This window comes from Salmo trutta, chromosome 30 (assembly GCF_901001165.1).
Source record: "Salmo trutta chromosome 30, fSalTru1.1, whole genome shotgun sequence".
In the NCBI taxonomy this organism is placed as follows: Eukaryota; Metazoa; Chordata; class Actinopteri; order Salmoniformes; family Salmonidae; genus Salmo; species Salmo trutta.
Genome location: NC_042986.1, coordinates 22,642,597 through 22,664,683, shown reverse-complemented (window position 1 = coordinate 22,664,683; position 22,087 = coordinate 22,642,597). Strand labels below are relative to the sequence as shown.

Genomic DNA, 22,087 nt, shown 5'->3' with positions numbered 1-22,087 from the left:
AAGCTTGAAAGGGCTGGTAACTGTGACAGCATGGAATTCAAAGGAGGCGATAGACAGATGGGTCAGGGGAGAAAGAGAGAATGTCCACTTGGGAGAGATGAGGATCCCAGTGCCACCACCCCGCTGACCAGAAGCTCTCGGGGTGTGCGAGAACACGTGGGCAGACGAGGTGAGAGCAGTAGGAGTAGCAGTGTTATCTGTGGTAATCCATGTTTCCGTCAGTGCCAAGAAGTCGAGGGACTGGAGGGAAGCATAGGCTGAGATGAACTCTGCCTTGTTGGCCGCAGATCAGCAGTTCCAGAGGCTGCCGGAGACCTGGAACTCCGCGTGGGTCGTGCGCGCTGGGACCACCAGGTTAGAGTGGCAGCGGCCACGCGGTGTGAAGCGTTTGTGTGGCCTGTGCAGAGAGGAGAGAACAGGGATAGACAGACACATAGTTGACAGGCTACAGAAGAGGCTACGCTAATGCAAAGGAGATTGGAATGACAAGTGGACTACACATCTCGAATGTTCAGAAAGTTAAGCTTACGTTGCAAAAATCTTATTGACTAAAATGATTAAAATAATACAGTACTGCTGGCTGGTGAAGTAGGCTAGCTAGCAGTGGCTGCGTTGTTGACTTTGTTTGAAAGTGTAGCTGGCTAGGTAACCTCGATAATTACTCTAAACTACACAATTATCTTAGATACAAAGACAGCAAAGACAACTATGTAGCTAGCTAACACTACACTAATCAAATCGTTCCGTTGTAATGTATTATTCGTTTCTACAGTGCTGCTAGTCGGTAGAAGTTGACTAGCTAGCTAGCAGTTGTTGACTAAGTAGGAGAACGGTGGCGCGGCGCAGCGGACGAAAATAGCTGGCTAGCTAACCTCGATAATTACTCTAAACTACACAATTATCTTTGATACAAAGACAGCTAAGTAGCTAGCTAAAGAATTGCTCAGATCAAACAAATCAAACCGTTGTAATGTAAAGAGATGTAATATTACCTGCGGAGCGGGGTGCAGCACGACTAAATACAATATGTGGATGCTATAATATAAATCATAAACACTTAATTTAACTGATGACTGTCGCCCTGTAGCACTCACTTCTGTCATCATGAAGTGCCTTGAGAGACTAGTCAAGGTGTCACGTCCTGACCCTAGTAAGATGTCATTTTCTATAGTAGAGTAGGTCAGTGCGTGACAAGGGGTGTTTTGGGTGGTTTGTCTATGTTTTCTATTTCTATGGTTTGTTCTAGTATTCTATTTCTATGTTGGAGGTTTTTGGGATGATCTCCAATTAGAGGCAGCTGGTTCGCGTTGTCTCTAATTGGAGATCATATTTATGTTGGTTTTTTTTCTAGTGTGTTTGTGGGCAGTTATGTTCTGTTTAGTCTCTGTACCTGACAGAACTGTGCGCTGTCGTTTTTTTGTCTTTGTTATTTTGCTTCAGTATTTGGAGTTATAATAAAGTATCATCATGAGCACTCAACACGCTGCGCTTTGGTCCGCTCTCTACGACAGCCGTTACAGAACTGCCCACCACGACTGGATCAAGCAGCGTGCCCGGGAGGAGATAGATTCCTGGTCTCTGGAGGAGAGGCTAGAGAGGGTAAACTGGACTTGGGGCCAAGTACTGGACAGATATAGAAGCCTGCCGGGGAGGCACGAGAGGCTACAGAAACCCAAATAAAAAATTTTTGGGGGGGCACATGGAGCAGTCGGCGGAGCCGAGGAGCAAACCAGAGCCAATCCGGGAGAAGAGGGAGAAGGGAGAGTTATTGAGTTGGTGGAGGAGGCACGAGTTTTTCCCAAAGGAACGTGTCATCAGTTTAGTGCCACCTGAGTCAGCTCCCCGTACTCGTCCTGAGAAGTGTGTGGAAGTTCCGGAACAAGTGATACCGGCTATACACACACCAGGTCTCCAGTATGTCTCAACAGCCCGGTACGTCCTGTGCCTGCTCCTCGCATTCGCCCTGAAATGCGTGTCACCAGTCTGGTGCCACCTGCGCCAGCTCTATGCACGGTACCCCCAGTTCGCCAACGCAAACCTGTGCGACCTGTCACAACGCCTCGCGCTTGTCAGGCTACAGTGGTTATCCAGCCAGGACAGGTTGTGCCAGCCATAAGCTCCAGATCTCCAGGGCGCCTCCACGGCCCAGTATACCCTGTGCCTTCTCTGCGCACTTGGCCTCCAGCGGCGCTCTCCAGTCTGGAGCCTCCAGCGACGTTCCCTAGTCCGGTGAGACCTATTCCAGCTCCACGAAAGAAGCCTCCAATGATCTATGGTCCGAAGCCTGTAGAGATGATCCATGGCAAGAAGCCTATAGGGATGATCCATGGCAAGGAGCCTGTAGGGATAATCCATGGCAAGAAGCCTGTAGGGATGATCCATGGCTCGGAGCCTGTAGAGATGATCCATGGCACGAAGCCTCCAGTGATGATCCACGGCACGGAACCTGTAGTAACGATCCACGGCACGGAGCCTGCAGTGACGGTCCACAGTTCGGAACCTCCTGAGACGGCCTACAGTCCAGAACCTCCTGGCACGGCCTACAGTCTGGAACCTCCTGAGACGGCCTAAAGTCCGGAACCTTCTGAGACGGCCTACAGTCCGGAACCTCTTGAGAAGTTCCCCAGTCCAGAGTCTTCAGCGACGGCCTGCAGCCCAGAGTCTCCGGCGACAGCCTGCAGCCCAGAGCCTCCGGCGGCGGCCTGCAGCCCAGAGCCTCCGGCGGCGGCCTGCAGCCCAGAGCCTCCGGCGACGGCCTGCAGCCCAGAGCCTCCGGCGGCGGCCTGCAGCCCAGAGCCTCCGGCCTGCAGCCCAGAGCCTCCGGCGGCGGCCTGCAGCCCAGAGCCTCCGGCCTGCAGCCCAGAGCCTCCGGCGGCGGCCTGCAGCCCAGAGCCTCCGGCGGCGGTCTGCAGCACAGAGCCTCCGGCGACGATCTACAGTCCGGTTCATCCGACGACGATCCACAGCCCGGTGGTACAGAAGCAGAGGGATCTGCGGGCAGAGCGGGGGTTACACCCCAAACCGGAGCCACCTCCGCTGCTGGAGGATCTGCTGGATGGTAAGGTTCTGGGTACTGCACTAGAGCCGCCATAGACAATTGTCACCCTCCCTAATCTCCCTTTTTGTTTTGTGGCTTCTTTTGTTGTTTTTTTAGTTGCATTACTTACCACCCCAATTGGTCCACAGACGATGCAATCGCCACCACAGTGTACACTGCCCTATCCCATCTGGACAAGAGGAATACCTATGTAAGAATGCTGTTCATTGACTATAGCTCAGCATTCAACACCATAGTACCCTCCAAGCTCATCATTAAGCTCGAGGCCCTGGGTCTGAACAGCGCCCTGTGCAATTGGGTACTGGACTTCCTGATGGGCCGCCCCCAGGTGGTGAATGTAGGAAACAACACCTCCACTTCGCTGATCCTCAACACTGGGGCCCCACAAGGGTGCGTGCTCAGCCCCCTCCTGCACTCCCTGTTCACCCATGACTGTGTGGCCAAGTACACCTCCAACTCAATCATCAAGTTTTCAGATGACACAACAGTAATAGGCTTGATTATCAATAACAACGAGACAGCCTACAGCAAGAAGGTGAGGGCTCTGGGAGTGTGGTACCAGGAAAATAACCTCTCACTCAACGTCAACAAAACAATGCAGATGATCGTGGACTTCAGGAAACAGCAGAGGGAGCACCCCCTCATCCACATCGACTGGACAGCAGTAGAGAAGGTGGAAAGTTTTAAGTTCCTGGGCATACACATCAATGACAAACTGAAATGGTCCACTCACACAGACAGTGTGGTGAAGAAGTCGCAACAACGCCTCTTCAGAAATTTGCTTGTCACCTAAAACCCTAACTCACTTTTACAGATGCACAATTGAGAGCATCCTGTCGGCTGTATCACCTCCTGCTACGGCAACTGCACCACCCACATCCGCAGGGCTCTCCAGGGTGTGGTGCGGTCTGCCCAACGCATCACCAGGGGCAAACTACCTGCCAAAAAGATCATCAAGGACAACAACCAACCGAGCCACTGCCTGTTCACCCCGCTATCACCCAGAAGGCATCATACCACTGCTGGCTTGCTTCTGAAGCTAAACAGGGTTGACCCTGGTCAGTCCCTGGATGGGAGACCAGATGCTGCTGGAAGTGGTGTTGGAGGGCCAGTAAGAGGCTTCCTTTCCTCTGGTCTAAAAAAAAATGCCCCAGGGCAGTGATTGGGGACATTGCCCTGTGTAGGGTGCCATCTTTCAGATGGGATGTTAAATGGGTGTCCTGACTCTCTGTGGTCACTAAAGATCCCATAGCACTTATCGTAAGAGTAGGGGTGTTAACCCTGGTGTCGTGGCTAAATTCCCAATCTGGCCCTCATACCGTCACGATCACCTAATCATCCCCAGTTTACAATTGGCTAATTCATCCCCCTCCTCTCCCCTGAAACTATTCCCCAGGTCGCTTCTGTAAATTATAATGTGTTCTCAGCCAACTTACCTGGACAAATAAGGGTTAGATAAAAAAGTGAGGTCAGTACAGGTGCATCAAAGCTGGGACTGAGAGAACGAAAAGCTTCTCTCTCAAGGCCATCAGACTGTTAAATAGCCATCACTAGCAAAGAGAAGCTGCTGCCTATATACACAGACTTTAAATAATTTGCCACTTTAATAAATGGAACACGAGTCACTTTAATAATGTTTACATATCTTGCATTACTCATCTCATATTATATATACTGTATTCTACACTTTTTTTCCCCCTAGCCACCGGGAGTTTAACTATTGCCACACTTGTAACAATGCATGAACAAATAAAGCATAAAATACTTTACAACAGATTGTGTATTTTTGTAATAAATATATTTTCAATTCGATTATTTTTTATTTTTTATTGATTTAATCAAATGGATCGTTTTCCAGCCTTGAATGCGCTGTATAGGCAAGATAAAAATATGGAATGTGCTGAGTTGAATAGCAAGATAGCTTCATTTGAGTTTACCATCACGGAAGTAGCCACTAAAGTAAACATTTCCAGGCCGACAGCTATAATGTTGCAACCTCAATTTACCAAAGATACTTTACCAGATTCTGTGAGCAATGACTTTCAGAACTTGAACAAATTCAACGAACAGGTGAGCATTCAATAACGCGGAATTGTCGTTTTGAGCGTTAGATAAGAACAGTGAATTGCATGCAAATCTTAGCTGTATGCTTGTAGTCAATATAATAGACAAGCTTTGCTCAGGAACAAATGAATTGACATACCGGTAGTAGTCAAACTGTTATAGAATCATGCTGTTTTTAGTATGATACAATGTTGCAAAATGAAGATGTAACACGTGTCGACAAAGATAGACATTTGTTCCTGAGCAAAGATTGTCTATTACATTGACAAGATAGTCAAGTGACTGTTCTAACAATGGAAATACATGTCCTCAAAGATGGAAGGCAGGCTAGAGGAGGCGAGATCAGGCTGGGCAGATACACGTGCAAGGAACAGGTCTAAGAGAGAGGACTCATCTTTGTTTGGTGTCATTATAGTGTCTGTGACAGCATGGCCAGCGCCATTGAGGCCATTTCCATTTTATTTAAAGTAATCCATTTTCTTCTTCATTGACTGATTGCTCCCAACTCATAGGAATCCCCACCCAGTTGACTACTTTAAAATGGTGGAATCCCTAAATGGCAATGTCTATGCTAAAACGGATTATATCCATGATGAGTCCTCTATTTATCTCTATGAAAACGGGCACAACAAGTTGCAGAAATTCTCACTTATCAGTGCATTCGTAACAACCTAACCATTATGAAATTTCTATTAGCTCAAATAAGCCTCACGTAGCAAATTAGCAATTACATTTTGTTGTTGACCAAATTCAATTCTCTCATTGAACTCTATACAAAAATTCCTCACTTTGTGGGCATATTTTCATAGACAGATTTTAGGCAGAGTAAAACCTCTCACTTTGCCTCTTCCTTTCTGACCTGAGTCAACATCCCAGGTCACATGACTAGCAAGTGTCACATGATTCATAATTCCAATTAGGTCTAACCTGCCTTAACTGTCAACAAAGTAGATCTTGGGCAAAATAGCAATTACTGAATTGAAGAAGCCAATAAACACTATTTTTAAACTGTTTCCCTGTAGCAATTCACAAGTCTGACTGAGATTCTTTTCAATTTCCTGTTGGAGCCAAAAGAGGTAAACACACACACGCATTAACTTGTTTTTTACATTTTTGTCTAGATGAGACAACCACATATCACAGTTGTAGTAATGCATGTTTTCCTCAATAAAGCAGTTATCAGCAAAGTCAGTGCTAGTAGGAAAAGTCAAGTGTTAGTTTTTATTTTTGGGGGGAGGGAGGGATAAGACTGAGATGTCTTATTTAATATATTATTTGGAGAGCTTTTTCATTCATGGTGTGCTGTGTGGACAGACAGCCACTTGACTGGTGTTTCATTCATTGTGTTGTGTATGCAGGCGGACAGGTTCCTGCATCAGCTGAGTGAGTTTGCAGGAGAGAATGGGATGAGTGCAGGCCCACTGAGGAACCTCATGAAGAGCGTCCTGCTGCTTCCCCATGGTGAGATTGACCGAGCACTCACAAATAAGCAGATTTATAAAAACCGTTTGTTTAGCTGCAAATGTGTACAACATGAAATACACATACACCAAAATATTGTAAAGATTCCATCACACATCTTAGATATATGGTATATCAAGGAAAATTTCATTTTTTTCTGGTCCATACTGTTACCACCATAGAGAGCAAAAATATAAATGCAAAATGCAACAATTTAAGATTTTACTGAGTTACAGTTCATATAAGGAAATCAGTCAATTTAAATAAATAAATTAGGCCCCAATCTATGGATTTCACATGACTGAGAATACAGATATGCATCTGTTGGTCACAGATATCTTAAAAAAAGGTAGGGGCGTGGATCAGAAAACCAGTCGGTATCTGGTGTGACCACCATTTGCCCCATGCAGCGCGACATATCTCCTTCGCATAGCGTTGATCAGGCTGTTGAATTTGGCCTGTGGAATGTTGTCCCACTCTTCTTCAATGGATATGCGAAGTTGCTGAATATTGGCAGAAAATAAAAAATGCTGTTGTACATGTCGATCCAGAGCATCCCAAACATGCTCAATTGGTGACATGTCTGGTGAGTATGCAGGCCATGGAATAACTGGGACATTTTCAGCTTCCAGGAATTGTGTAAAGATCTTTGCGACATGGGGCCATGCTTTATCATGCTGAAACATGAGGTGATGGCATGGCAATGGGCCTCGGGATCTCTCACAGTATCTCTGTGCATTCAAATTGCCATTGATAAAATGCAATTGTGTTTGTTGTCCGTAGCTTATGCCTGTCCATACCATAACCCCACCACCACCATGTGGCACTCTGTTCACAACGTTGATATCAGCAAACCGCTCGCCCACACAACGCCATACACATGCTCTGCGGTTGTATGTCCAACCGGCCTCACTGCCAAATTCTGTAAAATGACATTATGGTAGAATAATGAACATTACATTATCTAGCAACAGCTCTGCTGGACATTCCTGCAGTCAGCATGCCTATTGCATGCTCCCTCAACTTGAGACCTCTGTGGCATTGTTTGACAAAACTGCACATTTTAGAGTGGCCTTTTATTGTCCTCAGCACAATTTGCACCTGTGGAACGATCAGCTTCTTGATATGCCACACCTGTCAGGTGGATGGATTATTTTGGCAAAGGGGAAATACTCCCTAATAGGGATGTAAAGAAATGTGTGCACAACATTTGAGAAATTAGCATTTTGTGGGTATGGAACATTTCTTGGATCTTTTATTTCAGCTCATGAAACATGGGACTAACACATTACATGTTGCATTTATATTTTTTGTTCAGTGTATATTTAAGTATGTGGTTACAACAACCTACAATTGTAAATCCATATGAATTCAATAACTTTTTGACAGCATCCCTTTTGATTTAAACAAAACTTTCCACACATGTTTGCCCATGGAAGAGGTGCTCAGAAAGTGACTTTTTGGACCTGAATGCTAAAACATTCAGGAGCTAGAGGTTCTCAAAGTTGAGCCATTTAGCATACCCCACCATACCATGAGACATCCATGTCTTCATCACTGGAAAATATAAATGGTTTAGTTTGATATCATTTAAAAGCTTACAAATAGGGTTGTCAAACTATTTTACAATTTCATGAAAAAAATGTTTCAGTAAAAAATTCTTCCATTTTTTTTCACCTTTAATGTAAATTATAATCAAATACATAAGCTCAAATTTTTTTCATATTCGCATATTTTGTAGCTTAGACCCTGGTTGCGGTCCAAACACTTAAAAGACACACCCTATCCCCTCAGCCCTTAAATTAAGTGGACACTTCTGATGACGTATCAGGACGTCTGGCGAGTATGCACTTGCAGGGCAAGGGGCGAGGGAGGAAGGAATGATTTTTAAATGGACCACCTTTGGCTGGAAATTCGTCATCACTCGTTCCTCCCGCGATGATTGTGTTTTCAGCCATCAGTAGTTTGTGGATGCTTTATATGCGCTACAGTCAATTATGAGTGCATGTCTACTTATATTAAATATACAGTTGAAGTCAGAAGTTTACATACACCTTAGGATCACCACTTTATTTAAAAAATGTGAAATGTCAGAATAATAGTAGAGCGAACGATTTATTTCAGCTTTTATTTCTTTCGTCACCAATAAAGGACACCAATAATAAGAGACTTGCTTGGGTAAAGAAACACGAGCCTTGGACATTAGACTGTTGGAATCTGTACTTTGGTTTGATGAGTGTCAATTTGAGATTTTTGGTTCCAGCCGTTGTGTCTTTGTGAGACGCAGAGAAGGTGAACAGATGATCTCTGCATGTGTGGATCCCACCGTGAAGCATGGACGAGGAGGTGTGATGGTGCTTTGCTGGTGACACTGTGATTTATTTAGAATTCAAGGCACACTTAACCAGCATGGCTACCACAGCATTCTGCAGCGATACGCCAACCCATGTGGTTTGCGCTTCGTGGGACTATCATTTGTTTTTCAACAGGACAATGATCCAAAACACACCTCCAGGCCGTGTAAGGGCTATTTGACCAAGAAGGAGAGAGATGGAGGGCTGCATCAGATGACCTGTTCTCCACAATCACCTGACTTCAACTCAATTGAGATGGTTTGGGATGAGTTGGACCGCAGAGTGAAGGAAAAGCTGCCAACAAGTGCTCAGCATATGTGGGAACTCCTTCAAGAAAAGCATTCTAGGTGAAGCTGGTTGAGAGAATGCCAAGAGTGTGCTAAGCTGTCATCAAGGCAAAGGGTGGCTACTTGGAAGAATCTCAAATATTAAATATATTTTGATTTATTAAACACTTTTTTTGGTTACTACATGATTCCATATGTTATTTCATAGTTTATGTCTTCGCTATTATTCTACAATGTAGAAAAGAGTAAAAAAAAAAAACTTGAGTAGGTGCATCTACACTTTTGACTGGTACTGTATATTTTTTTATTGAGCCGGATAAACACTCCAAACAGCCTACCCAACCTCTTGGAGATATCTACATGGTACTAACGCACACCGTTGCCTCGTTTTGTATCACATTCCAATGATAAAACTGTGGGGGGCATGTAATTGAAATGTAATTTCAGAATGTGGGGGGGACATGTCCCCAGTGAAAGTTGTGCCCCTGCCCTTTTGTGTTACAGTCTGAATTCAAAATGGATTCAATATTTAAAAAAAATCTCACCCATCTACACACAATACCCAATAATGACAAAGTGAAAATGTTTTTATATATACATTTTTATTGAATATGTATTGAAAATTGTAGAAGCAGCGATTACAGCTGTGAGTCTTTCTGAGTAAGTCTCTAAGAGTTTTCAACACCTGGATTGTGCAACATTTCTGTATTTTGCACATTATTCTTTTCAAAATTCTTCAAACTCTGTCAAATTGGTTGGTGATCATAGCGAGACAACCATTTCAGGTCTTGCCACAGATTTTCAAGTAGATTTACTTGAGGCAATAATCCAGAGGCGGCATTGGGCACAGCAAATGAGGGGAAGAGTCAACAATAAGACCGCGATCGGAGATGGGAGCATTCACAACAGCACAGTCAATCAGCTACTGTAGCGTGCTAGTACTATACCAAGGTTGAAAAACTCTTGTAGCCTACTTCGCAGTGAACAGGTAGAAAAGTTGACCAAACAAATTCGAGAAGGATCATGCACCACCCACGTGTGGGGAATCTGATTGGTTGTTTACATCACACCTCCTCGTGATTGATGGATTGTAGCTCACCACTGCCAACATTTGGTCTGCGTGGCTAAAGTTAGCCAGCTCGAGTTACAGTAGCTAACGCAGAGTAGATTCTCCATATGACGTTGAGAAATAATGCATTGCGGGGTAGTTTAGAAGAAATCCAGAAATAAGTAAATAAATATGTAAAAGCCTTAAAACATAATGATGTTTGTAGTTATAGGTAACCAGATCGTGGCTACAGCTAAGTTACTACCAACTGGGCACACACTGTTTTGAATCAAATTTCAATTAAATTACGTTGAACCAACGGGGAATACAAGTTGAATTGACAACTCTTCAACCACACTATGCTGATACTTTGGGTAAAAACTCATGCTTCCTATCCTTTTAAGGTTAAAAATGACATAAAAATATATTTTTTTGGGGGGGGGGGGGATTAGAAGACAGTTTGACAACCCTGTTTGTAAGCTTTTTAAATTATATCAATCTCAACCATTTATATTTTCCAGACATGGATGTCTCATGGTATGGTGGGGTATGCAAAATACGTCTACTTTGAGCACTTTTATATCCTTGAATATTTTGGCATTCAAGTCCAAAAAGTCACTTTCTGAGCACTTCTATAATGGGAAAATATGTACAGTTGAAGTCGGAAGTTTACATACACTTAGGTTGGAGTCATTTAAACCACTCCACAAATTTCTTGTTAACAAACTATAGTTTTGGCAAGTCGGTTAGGACATATACTTTGTGCATATGACACAAATCATTTTTCCAACAATTGTTTACACACTGATTAATTCACTGTATCACAATTTCAGTGGGTCAGAAGTTTACATACACTAAGTTGACTGTGCCTTTTAAACAGCTTGGAAAATTCCAGAAAATGTTATGGCTTTAGAATCTTCTGATAGGCTAATTGACATAATTTGAGTCAATTGGAGGTGTACCTGTGGATGTATTTCAAGGCCTACCTTCAAACTCAGTGCCTCTTTGCTTGACATCATGGGAAAATGAAAATAAATCAGCCAAGACCTGGTTCATCCTTGGAAGCAATTTCCAAACGCCTGAAGGTACCACATTCATCTGTACAAACAATAGTACGCAAGTATAAACACCATGGGACCACGCAGTCGTCCTACCGCTCAGGAAGGAGACGCATTCTGTCTCCTAGAGATGAAAGTACTTTGTTGAGAAAAGTGCAAATCAATCCCAGAACAATGGCAAAAGTATCTATATCCACAGTAAAACGAGTCCTATATTGACATAACCTGAAAGGCCGCTCAGAAAGGAAGAAGCCACTGCTTCAATACCGCCATTAAAAAAGCTAGATTACGGTTTCCAACTGCACATGGGGACAAATATTGTAGTTTTTGGAGAAATGTCCTCTGCTCTGATGAAACAAAAATAGAATTGTTTAGCCATAATGACCATCGTTATGTTAGGAGGAAAAAGGGGGACGCTTGTTAGCCGAAGAACACCATCCCAACCGTGAAGCACGGGGGTGGCAGCATCATGTTGTGGTGGTGCTTTGCTGCAGGAGGGACTGGTGCACTTCACAAAATAGATGGCATCATGAGGTAGGAAAATTGTGGATATATTGAAGCAACATCTCAAGACATCAGTCAGGAAGTTAAAGCTTGGTCGCAAATGGGTCTTCCAAATGGACAATGACCCCAAGCATACTTCCAAGTTGTGGCAAAATGGCTTAAGGACAACAAAGTCAAGGTATTGGAGTGGCCATCACAAAGCCTAACTGATTTAAGACAGGGAATTTTTACTGGAATTAAATGTCAGGAATTGTGAAAATCAGAGTTGAAATGTATTTGGCTAAGTTGTATGTAAACTTCCGACTTCAACTGTATGTAGGGTTTCATTCAAATCAAAAGTGGTGGTGTCAAAAAGTGATTGAATTCAAATGGATTTACCAACAGGGATAAAGTGTTGTTTAATTTAACTCAAAATCAAGATTTAAAAAAACAAAACAATTCTAGGTGCCCTGAAGAAAAATCTAACAGAAGACCAAGTCAAAGAGGACCTTCTCACTTTAGGTATGTTGTAATATGAAATCCCATATGCTAATTCATACTCCTGTCTTCACCGTCCTCATTACTAATGAGTTTTACAGTGTCACTGCGCGACATATATAATGTTGTATAACGTTTTCATTTTTAGGAGTCAATGAAGATAAGGCAGACCATTTTTCACAACAGGTATATTTGATATCATATCCTCCATGCTGTGTCAGTACTCTATTTAAGTACTGTGCTGAATTGAGGAAAAAAGGTAATTTATTGACTTTTATTTTTATATATATCTTGATTTTTCAGTGGAGCCTCCACTACCCTGTGTTGTCCAGGCTGGCTGTAGGACAGACTCTGATGGTCAACCAGCTGGTGGACATGGAGTGGAAGTTTGGTGGTAAGACTTAATCAGGGACTGACATCTTATGAACAAGACCAAGGCCTGTAGAGCAGTAGTGCTGATCTAGGATCAGTTTAGCCTTTTAGATAATAATGAATACTTATTATATGGCCAGGATGGACCTGATCCTAGATCCGTACTCCTACTCTGAGATACTTTACGAATAGGGGGTAAGGATAGAATTGCCCTTGTAAATAACCCTCATCGTATTATAGATAGATGGATGTTTTATGTTGTGTATAGTGTGCATTTGGGATGGATGAATTACCCTATTCCTGGTCCTCTCCATGAAGGATGAGGGTGAAGGGGGGGAGAGAGAGAGGGGGCAAGACGGAGCTTATCTTTGGGGAGGCACAGCTTTCTCTTTTCTTGTTGAGATGTACAAAGGCCACTAAATCGCTCTATACACTTGATTAGGCACGAACAGAGCCATGTGTTTAGAGAGTTGGGCCAATGCGGTTTCTGCAGTATGATGCATTTACCGTAATTTCTGGACTATTAAGCGCACCTGAATATAAGCCGCACCCACTGAATTTAAAAAAAAGTATTATATTGAACATAAATAAGCCGCATATGTCTATAAGCCGCAGGTGCCTACCGGTACATTGAAACAAATGAACTTTACACAGGCTTTAACGAAACACGGCTTGGAACAAAAATAAATAGGCTTTAACGAAACACGGCTTGTAACAAAAAATAAAAAATTTGCAGTAAACAGTAGCCTACCGAGAAAGTCATTGCTCCAGACCAAGCTCCTGTGCAGCAGCTCTATTTCCTTTTCCAACAGCCAGATCAATCGCCTTCAACTTGAAAGCTGCATCATATGCATTTCTCCGTGTCTTTGCCATGATGAGGGTGACAAAATGACTACCGTAATCAGAATGATGGGAAGTTTGAGCGTGCTCGATTTAATCTAAACAGTAAACAAAAAAGTTGTTTGACCTTAACCCGTTCGGCAATTTCATTGGTCTAATGAAAGCTTCATGCCGGCAAAAAACTGAGCACGTCACAGAATGTTTTATTTTAATTTTTTTCTAATTTGAAAGCGGGAAAAATCCATATATTAGCCGCGTCATTGTTTAAGCCGCGAGGTTGAAAGCGTGGGAAAAAAGTAGCGGCTTATAGTCCGGAAATTACGGTACATGACACTTCATCATTCTGTGGCAGCCATGTTTTGCCCGGGCCAAACGCTTCTTGCTCCGGGCCAAAAGCTACGCCACACCCACGGACTTTAGTTTCTTCTCCGCAATGAGTCTGGATCTGAGTACCTCCCCTGGATTTTTAGAACGCAAATGCATTCTAACCATTCTGATTGGTCCCAGAAACCAATGGGTTGAGCCAGAGGCAGAACACACGTGGGTAAAGCAACGTTTTGAAAATGTTACTGCATAGAGCAGTGGTTCCCAAACCTTTTATAGTCCCGTACCCCTTCAAACATTCATCCTCCAGCTGCGTACCTCCTCTAGGGTCAGCGCACTCTCAAATGTTTTTTTGCCTTCATTGTATGCAGCTGGAGGTTGAATGTTTTGAAGGGGTACGGGACTATAAAAAGTTTGGGTACCACTGCCTTCATTGTTAAACATAAGAATGAGTGAGTTTTTGTCACTACCCGGCTCGTGGGAAGTGACAAAGAGCTCTTATAGGACCAGGGCACAAATAATAATCAACAATTTGGCTCTTTATTTAGCCATTTTACATATAACACCTTATTTGTTCATCAAAAATGGTGAATAACTCAACACAGGTTAATGAGAAGGGTGTGCTTGAAAGGATGCACATAACACTGCAATGTTGGGTTGTTTTGGAGAGAGTCTGTCTTAAATCATTTTCCACACACATTCTGTGCCTGTATTTAGTTTTCCTGCTAGTGAGGGCCGAGAATACACTCTCACATCGGTACGTGGTTGCAAAGAGCATCAGTGTCTTAACAGCGAGTTTTGCCAAGGCAGGATACTCTGAGCACAGCCCAATCCAGAAATCTGGCAGTGGCTTCTGATTTTAAATAAAATTTTCACAGAACCGCTTGTTGCAATTTCGATGAGGTTCTCTTGTTCAGATATCGGTAAGTGGACTCTGGAGGCAGGGCATGAAAGGGATAACGAATCCAGTTGTTTGTGTCGTCCGTTTTGGGAAAGTAATTGCGCACCCAGCTCACTCAGGTGCTTCGCTATATCACATTTGACATTGTCCGTAAGCTTGAGTTCATTTGCACACAAGAAATCATATAATGATGGAAAGACCTGTGTGTTGTCCTTGTTAATGCAGACAGAAATGAGCTCCAACTTCTTAATCACAGCCTCAATTTTGTCCTGCGCATTGAATATAGTTGCAGAAAGTCCCTGTAATCCTAGATTCAGATCATTCAGTTGAGAAAAAACATCACCCAGATAGGCCAGTCGTGTGAGAAACTCGTCATCATGCAAGTGGTCAGACACGTGAAAATGATGGTCAGTTAAAACTTTAAGCTCGTCTCTCAATTTAAAAAAAAAACGTGTCAATACTTTGTCCATTGATAACAGTTCACTTCTGTACGTTGTAAAAGCGTTACATGGTCGCTGCCCATATCATTGCATAGTGCAGAAAATACAGAGAGTTCAGGGGCCTTGCTGTAACAAAGTTAACCATTTTCACTGTAGTGTCCAAAACATCTTTCAAGCTGTCAGGCATTCCCTTGGCAGCAAGAGCCTCTCGGTGGATGCTGCAGTGTACCCAAGTGGCATTGGGAGCAACTGCTTGCACGCGCATTACCACTCCACTATGTCTCCCTCTCATGGCTTTTGCACCATCAGTACAGATACCAACACATCTTGACCACCAAAGTCCATTTGATGTCACAAAGCTGTCCATTACTTAAAAAATATCCTCTACTGTTGTCCTGGTTTCCAGTGGTTTGCAGAAGAGGATGTCTTCCTTAATTGACCCCTCATAAACGTAACGGACGTATACCAGGAGCTGTGCCAGGCCCGCCACGTCTGTTGACTCGTCCAGCTGTAACGCATATAATTCACTGGCTTGTATGATAAGCAGTAATTGTTTCAAAACATCTCCTGCCATGTCACTGATGCGTCGTGAAACAGTGTTGTTTGATCAATACAGACAATGTCTTCTTTTTAAAAACTTTTCCCCTGCATTGTCCCAGCCATATTCGCGGCAGCAGGAAGAATTAAGTCCTCCACAATAGTATGGGGCTTGCCTGTCTTAGCCACTTGGTAGCTCACCGTATAAGATGCTTCTAGCCCCTTCTTATTAATGGTATCTGTTGCTTTTATACATGTCTTACTACTCGAAAGTTGTCTTTATTCTCCCTCAAAAAACTCCCGTGGCTTATTTTTCAAATTGTCATGTTTCGTTTCTAAATGTCTGCGCAAGAGGGAAGGTTTCCCGCGAGAGTAATGGTTAATGTGATTGGATGTTAATTATTTGACTAGGCTACCTGTATTTGATATTGTTGTTATTTCGCTGAACACTAGATGGTTTAATTTTATTTTTGGCAGTGAAACGAGGCTACTCAGGCGAGAGAAAAAGTTCACCCAAATGTATAGCCCTGTTGGAAAATATAAATATACTTTTTGAAAATGTTAAGAAAAATATTTTTGTTGAAAGAAAAACAAAATGTTTTAAAAATGTGACTCACATTTTTATTTGGTGTACCCCAGACGGAATTGCGCGTATCCTTGGGGAATACCTGGCTTAGAGGATCCAATCGCTGATGACTTTTTGTACAACAACCCTCATCACAAACGACTTCAACGATGGCAGTCTAACTGAAGTATGTAGCAAACACAGAGCAGTGGAACCATTCCGTTTGAGTCGTCAGGCAAAGCCATGTTAGCTCTCCATTAACATAACATGGGGAATATTTAAACAGTGCTATGTAACTGAAAGTCTAAAATTAGAACAATATTCAAAATTCTAAAAGTTGACCTAACTCTCTAAATATATGGCTCTGGGCACGACAACATGAGCAGAGCATGCTATTGTGGTATGTTGGCTTTAGACTCATTAAGATATCTGTTGTGATTAGGTGTACAACAATACATAAAATGTTCTTGATCAGTGAGTGGTCTCAAATCTTTCAGTTAACAGTGGCCTAATGACCCAACCAATCAGTATTCACTATGCTAAGTAACAATTATGCTAAGCACTATACATGGTATGCTAAATACAATCTTCAGTTAACAAATTATTGCTCAGGCATGCCTATCATTGCTCAGGCATGTGCGCATGTCTATAATCCAAGCGTCTAGAGCACTTGACTGAAGCCAAGCTAAATGCCTCTCTTGATAGTTAAAAGTGCAGTTCAATTACAATATGGACAATAAGGCATTGTGATTGAATGTTGTCTGTCTCCATAGTGACCGTGGGGACGAGTGAACTTCAGAAAGTTGGAAACACCTTTCTACAGGTATTATTTAGGTTGCCATCATGATTACATATTGAATAAATGTATAGTGCCTTCAGAAAATATCGATACCCTTTGACTTATTCCACATTTTATTGTGTTACAGCCTGAATTCAAAATGTATAAAAAAAAAATATTCTCACCAAACTACACACAATACCCCATAATGATAGTGAAACCATGTTTTTAGAAATGTTTGCTAATTTATTGAAAATGAAATACAGAAATATCTCATTTACATATGTATTCACACCCCTGGGTCAATACATGTTACAAACACCTTTGGCAGCGATTACAGCTGTGAGTCGTTCTGGGTAAGTCTCTTAGAGCTTTGCACACCTGGATTGTACAATATTTGCACATTATTCTTTAAAATAAATCTTCAAGGTCTGTCAAGTTGGTTGTTGATCATTGCTAGACAGACATTTTCAAGTCTTGCCATAGATTTTCAAGCTGATTTAAGTCAAAACTGTAACTAGGCCACTCAAGAACATTTTATGTCGTCTTGATAAGCTACTCCTTGTGTATATTTGGCCTTGTGTTTTAGGTTATTGTCCTGCTGAAAGGTGAATTTGTCTCCCAGTGTCTGTTAGAAAGCAGACTGAACCAGGTTTTCCTATAGGATTTTGCCTTCGCTGTATTCCGTTTCTTTTTATCCTAAAAAAAACTCCCTAGTCCTTGCCGATGACAAGCATACCACAACGTGATGCAGCCACCACTGTCCTTGAAAATTTGAAGTGTGGTACTCAGTGATGTGTTGTTGGATTTGCCCCAAGCATAACGCTTTATATTCAGGACAGAAAGTACATTTCTTAGCCACATTTTTGGCAGTTTTACTTTAGTGCCCTATTGCAAACAGGATGCATGTTTTGGAATATTTTTATTCTGTGCAGGCTTTCTTCTTTTCACTCTGTAATTTAGGTTGGTATTGTGGAGTAACTACAGTCGTGGCCAAAAGTTTTGAGAATGACACAAATATTAATTTTCAGTCTGCTGCCTCAGTTTGAATGATGCCAATTTACATATACTCCAGAATGTTAGGAAGAGAGATCACATGATTTGCAATTAATTGCAAAGTCCCTCTTTGCCATGCAAATGAACTGAATCCCCAAAAAGCATTTCCACTGCATTTCAGCCCTGCCACAAATGGACCAGCTAACATCATGTCAGTGACTCTCTCGTTAACACAGGTGTGAGTGTTGACGAGGACAAGGCTGGATATCACTCTGTCATGCTGATTGAGTTTGAATCACAGACTGGAAGCTTCAAAAGGAGGGTGGTGCTTGGAATCATTGTTCTTCCTCTGTCAACCATGGTTATCTGCAAGGAAACACGTGCCGTCATCATTGCATTGCACAAAAATGGCTTCACAGGCAAGGATATTGCTGCCAGTAAGATTGCACCTAAATCAACCATTTATCGGATCATGAAGAACTTCAAGAAGAGCGGTTCAATTGTTGTGAAGAAGGCTTCAGGGCGTCCAAGAAAGTCCAGCAAGCGCCAGGACCATCTCCTGAAGTTGATTCAGCTGCGGGATCTGGGCACCACCAGTACAGAGCTTGCTCAGGAATGGCAGCAGGCAGGTGTGAGTGCATCTGCACGCACAGTGAGGCGAAGACTTTTGGAGGATGGCCTGGTGTCAAGAAGGGCAGCATAGAAGCCACTTCTCGCCAGGAAAAACATCAGGGACAGACTGATATTCTGCAAAAGGTACAGGGATTAGACTGCTGAGGACTGGGGTAAAGTCATTTTCTCTGATGAATCCTCTTTCCGATTGTTTGGGGCATCCGGAAAAAATCTTGTCCGGAGAAGACGAGGTGAGCGCTACCATCAGTCCTGTGTCATGCCAACAGTAAAGCATCCTGAGACCATTCATGTGTGGGGTTGCTTCTCAGCCAAGGGAGTGGGCTCACTCACAATTTTGCCTAAGAACACAGCCATGAATAAAGAATGGTACCAACACATCCTCCGAGAGCAACTTCTCCCAACCATCAAGGAACACTTTGGTGACGAACAATGCCTTTTTCAGCATGATGGAGCACCTTGCCATAAGGCAAAAGTGATAACTAAGTGGCTCGGAACAAAACATCCATATTTTGGGTCCATGGCCAGGAAACTCCCCAGACCTTAATCCCATTGAGAACTTGTAGTCAATCCTCAAGAGGAGGGTGGACAAACAAAAACCCACAAATTCTGACAAACTCCAAGCATTGATTATGCAAGAATGGGCTGCCATCAGTCAGGATGTGGCCCAGAAGTTAATTGACAGCATGCCAGGGCGGATTGCAGAGGTCTTTAAAAAGAAGGGTCAACGTTGCAAATATTGACTCTTTGCATCAGCTTCATGTAATTGTCAATAAAAGCCTTTGACACTTGATATGCTTGTAATTATACTTCAGTATTCCATAGTAACATCTGACAAAAATATCTAAAGACACTGAGGCGGCAAACTTTGTGGAAATTAATATTTGTGTCATTCTCAAAACTTTTGGCCACGAATGTACAATGTCAGTTATCTCCAATCACAGCCATTCAACTCTAACTGTTTTAAAGTCACCCTTGGCCTCATGGTAAAATCCCTGAGCGGTTTCCTTCCTCTCCGACAACTGAGTTAGGAAGGACGCCTGTATCTTTGTAGTGACTCAATGTATTGACCCACTATCAAAAGGGTAAATAATAACCACCATGCTCAATATTCAATGTCTGGTTAAAAAAATATATATATACATATACATACATACATACATACATACATACATACATACATACATACATACATACATACATACATACATACATACATACATACATACATACATACATACATACATACATACATACATACATACATACATACATACATATACAATCTACCAATAGGTGCCCTTCTTTGCGAGGCATTGGGGAAACCTCCCTGGTCTTTGTGGTTGAATCAGTGTTTGAAATACACTGCTTGACTGAGGGACCTTACAGATACTTGTATGTGTGGGGTAGAGAGATTTGGTAGTCATTCAAAAATCATGGTTAATACTATTATTGCAGTCCATGCAACTTATTAGGCGACTTGTTAAACACATTTTTACTCCTGAAGTTATTTAGGCTTGCCATAACAAAGAGGTTGAATACTTATTGACTCAAGACATTTCAGCTTTTCATATTTTATTAATTTGTAAATTATTCTAATAAACATAATTCCACTTTGATATTATGCGGTATTGTGTGTAGGCCAGTGACACAATTTTTATTCAATCTATTTTAAATTCCGGCTGTAATGAAACAAAATGTGGAAAAAGTCAAGGTGTGTGAATACTTTCTGAATAGATTGACCAGGTTATCAAATATGGCAAATAAAATATGGATTCAGTGTGTATCAACTGTCTAGACCATAAACCCATGGCGTAGAGGTTAAAATAATGATTGATGGACAGTCACATTTTTTGGTATGAAGTGTCAATTTATAAATGTTACAGCTTTATGGGCTAACTGACTGACCGATGAAGGTGTGATAGATCGCTATGACAACAGACTTAGACGTTAGTTTTCGTGGTCTGCCTTCCTACTTGTCAGAATTCCTGCGGACTGCTAATACTGTATTTCTCCCTTTCGGCCGCTTTAATTTGTTGACAAAAGTATGTCCACACACAGTGACAGTAGCACTCTGAATGACCATAGCATGAGTATATGTTTAGTACTAGCACAATATACACAATCTGTCCTCACCAATGTCTAATATTTCGAAGACATTGGCACATTGCTGATTTCTACTACACTATTTGAAAATATATCTACGTCTCTTCCAGCTTAAATTGGTCATCAGAAAGGGGAACTCAACTGAAAATGTCTACATGGGTGAGTCTCTAACTCGTACTGTACCCCAGTCAGTATGTCATTGGTTCACTTTGCTTATTGTTCTTGGTATCATTCACAGATTTGGTCTGTTTTTTTTGTTCTTTAGAGTTGACCCTCCCCCAGTTTTACAACTTTCTCCATGAAATGGAGAGGGCCAAAGCCAGTATGGACTGTTTCAGCAGAACCTGATCGCCAGTAGCATGAGCATGTACTAAATATGTGTCCTAGAGGGGCAGCAGAAAACAAAAGTGGAGATGACAGTGATTGACACTGGATGTGTCCCAATTGGCACTCTATTCCCTTTGTGAACAGGGGCAATTTGGGACATGCATGCAGTTCAAAATAGAACATACAGAATCTGAATGAACCTTCCAGATTCTCACATACCAAGATTTCAATATTTTTTGTTATTTTGACATTTGTCTTTTGAAATGTGCACAATTGTTTTGCAGTAGTGATTTTGTGTGCATGAGTAACTGCCCGTGAGTTTGTTTTGAGAAAAAGTATTATATTGTAACCCAATGACTTTAATTCCATTGGCTGTCACTACAAGTGATGTGAGGCATACGTGTAACAATTTTTTGCAATCTCTCATTTATATTACTGATTTGCTTAACTTTATTTTTAACAAAATCAAATGGAACATGATTCACACTTGCACTTACTTTTTTCTCTCCAAATAAAGTATTCAGATATTGTCAAATTGGTCTGCTGTTGGTATTCACATAATAATGAATGAATGAATGATAGAAATTCTGAATAATATCCTCAGACAATTATACAACAAGATAGTCAGTTATTACGCTGACATAGAACATACTGTCAAATTGGTTCTAATAACAGTTTTCAGTAGATATTCCACTGACACCAATATGAGACAACGATGGGGAGCCAAATACACTGTAGAGAGGGCATGGGGCATGTGAATACTAGTTGTCATTCCATCCTACTTTTATACCTTAATTAGCCAAGAAGTCACATTAAATGTACACCCATCCATTTCCCCAAAAGGAAATAGTTCATTATGCATTTGGGCCTGCAACAATGATCTGTCATTTGTGGACATTCTGTATTCATTAAATGTTGTGAATAAGAGCTTGAAGCAGAAAACAACTTTAATATTGTAGG

The 22,087-nt window shown here is 42.0% G+C and overlaps 1 protein-coding gene across 1 annotated transcript; it reads left to right on the top strand.

The window, feature by feature from the left end:
- The first annotated feature begins 4,975 nt into the window (after nt 1-4,975).
- Nucleotides 4,976-21,664, top strand: commd7 (COMM domain containing 7). The gene is made up of 9 exons (XM_029723418.1): nt 4,976-5,128; nt 6,145-6,198; nt 6,481-6,583; nt 12,279-12,335; nt 12,460-12,497; nt 12,615-12,705; nt 17,064-17,113; nt 20,911-20,959; nt 21,066-21,664. The coding sequence occupies exons 1-9, from the start codon at nt 5,045-5,047 to the stop codon at nt 21,146-21,148; spliced, it is 609 nt and encodes a 202-aa protein (XP_029579278.1). The 5' UTR covers nt 4,976-5,044; the 3' UTR covers nt 21,149-21,664.
- The last annotated feature ends 423 nt before the right edge of the window (nt 21,665-22,087 follow it).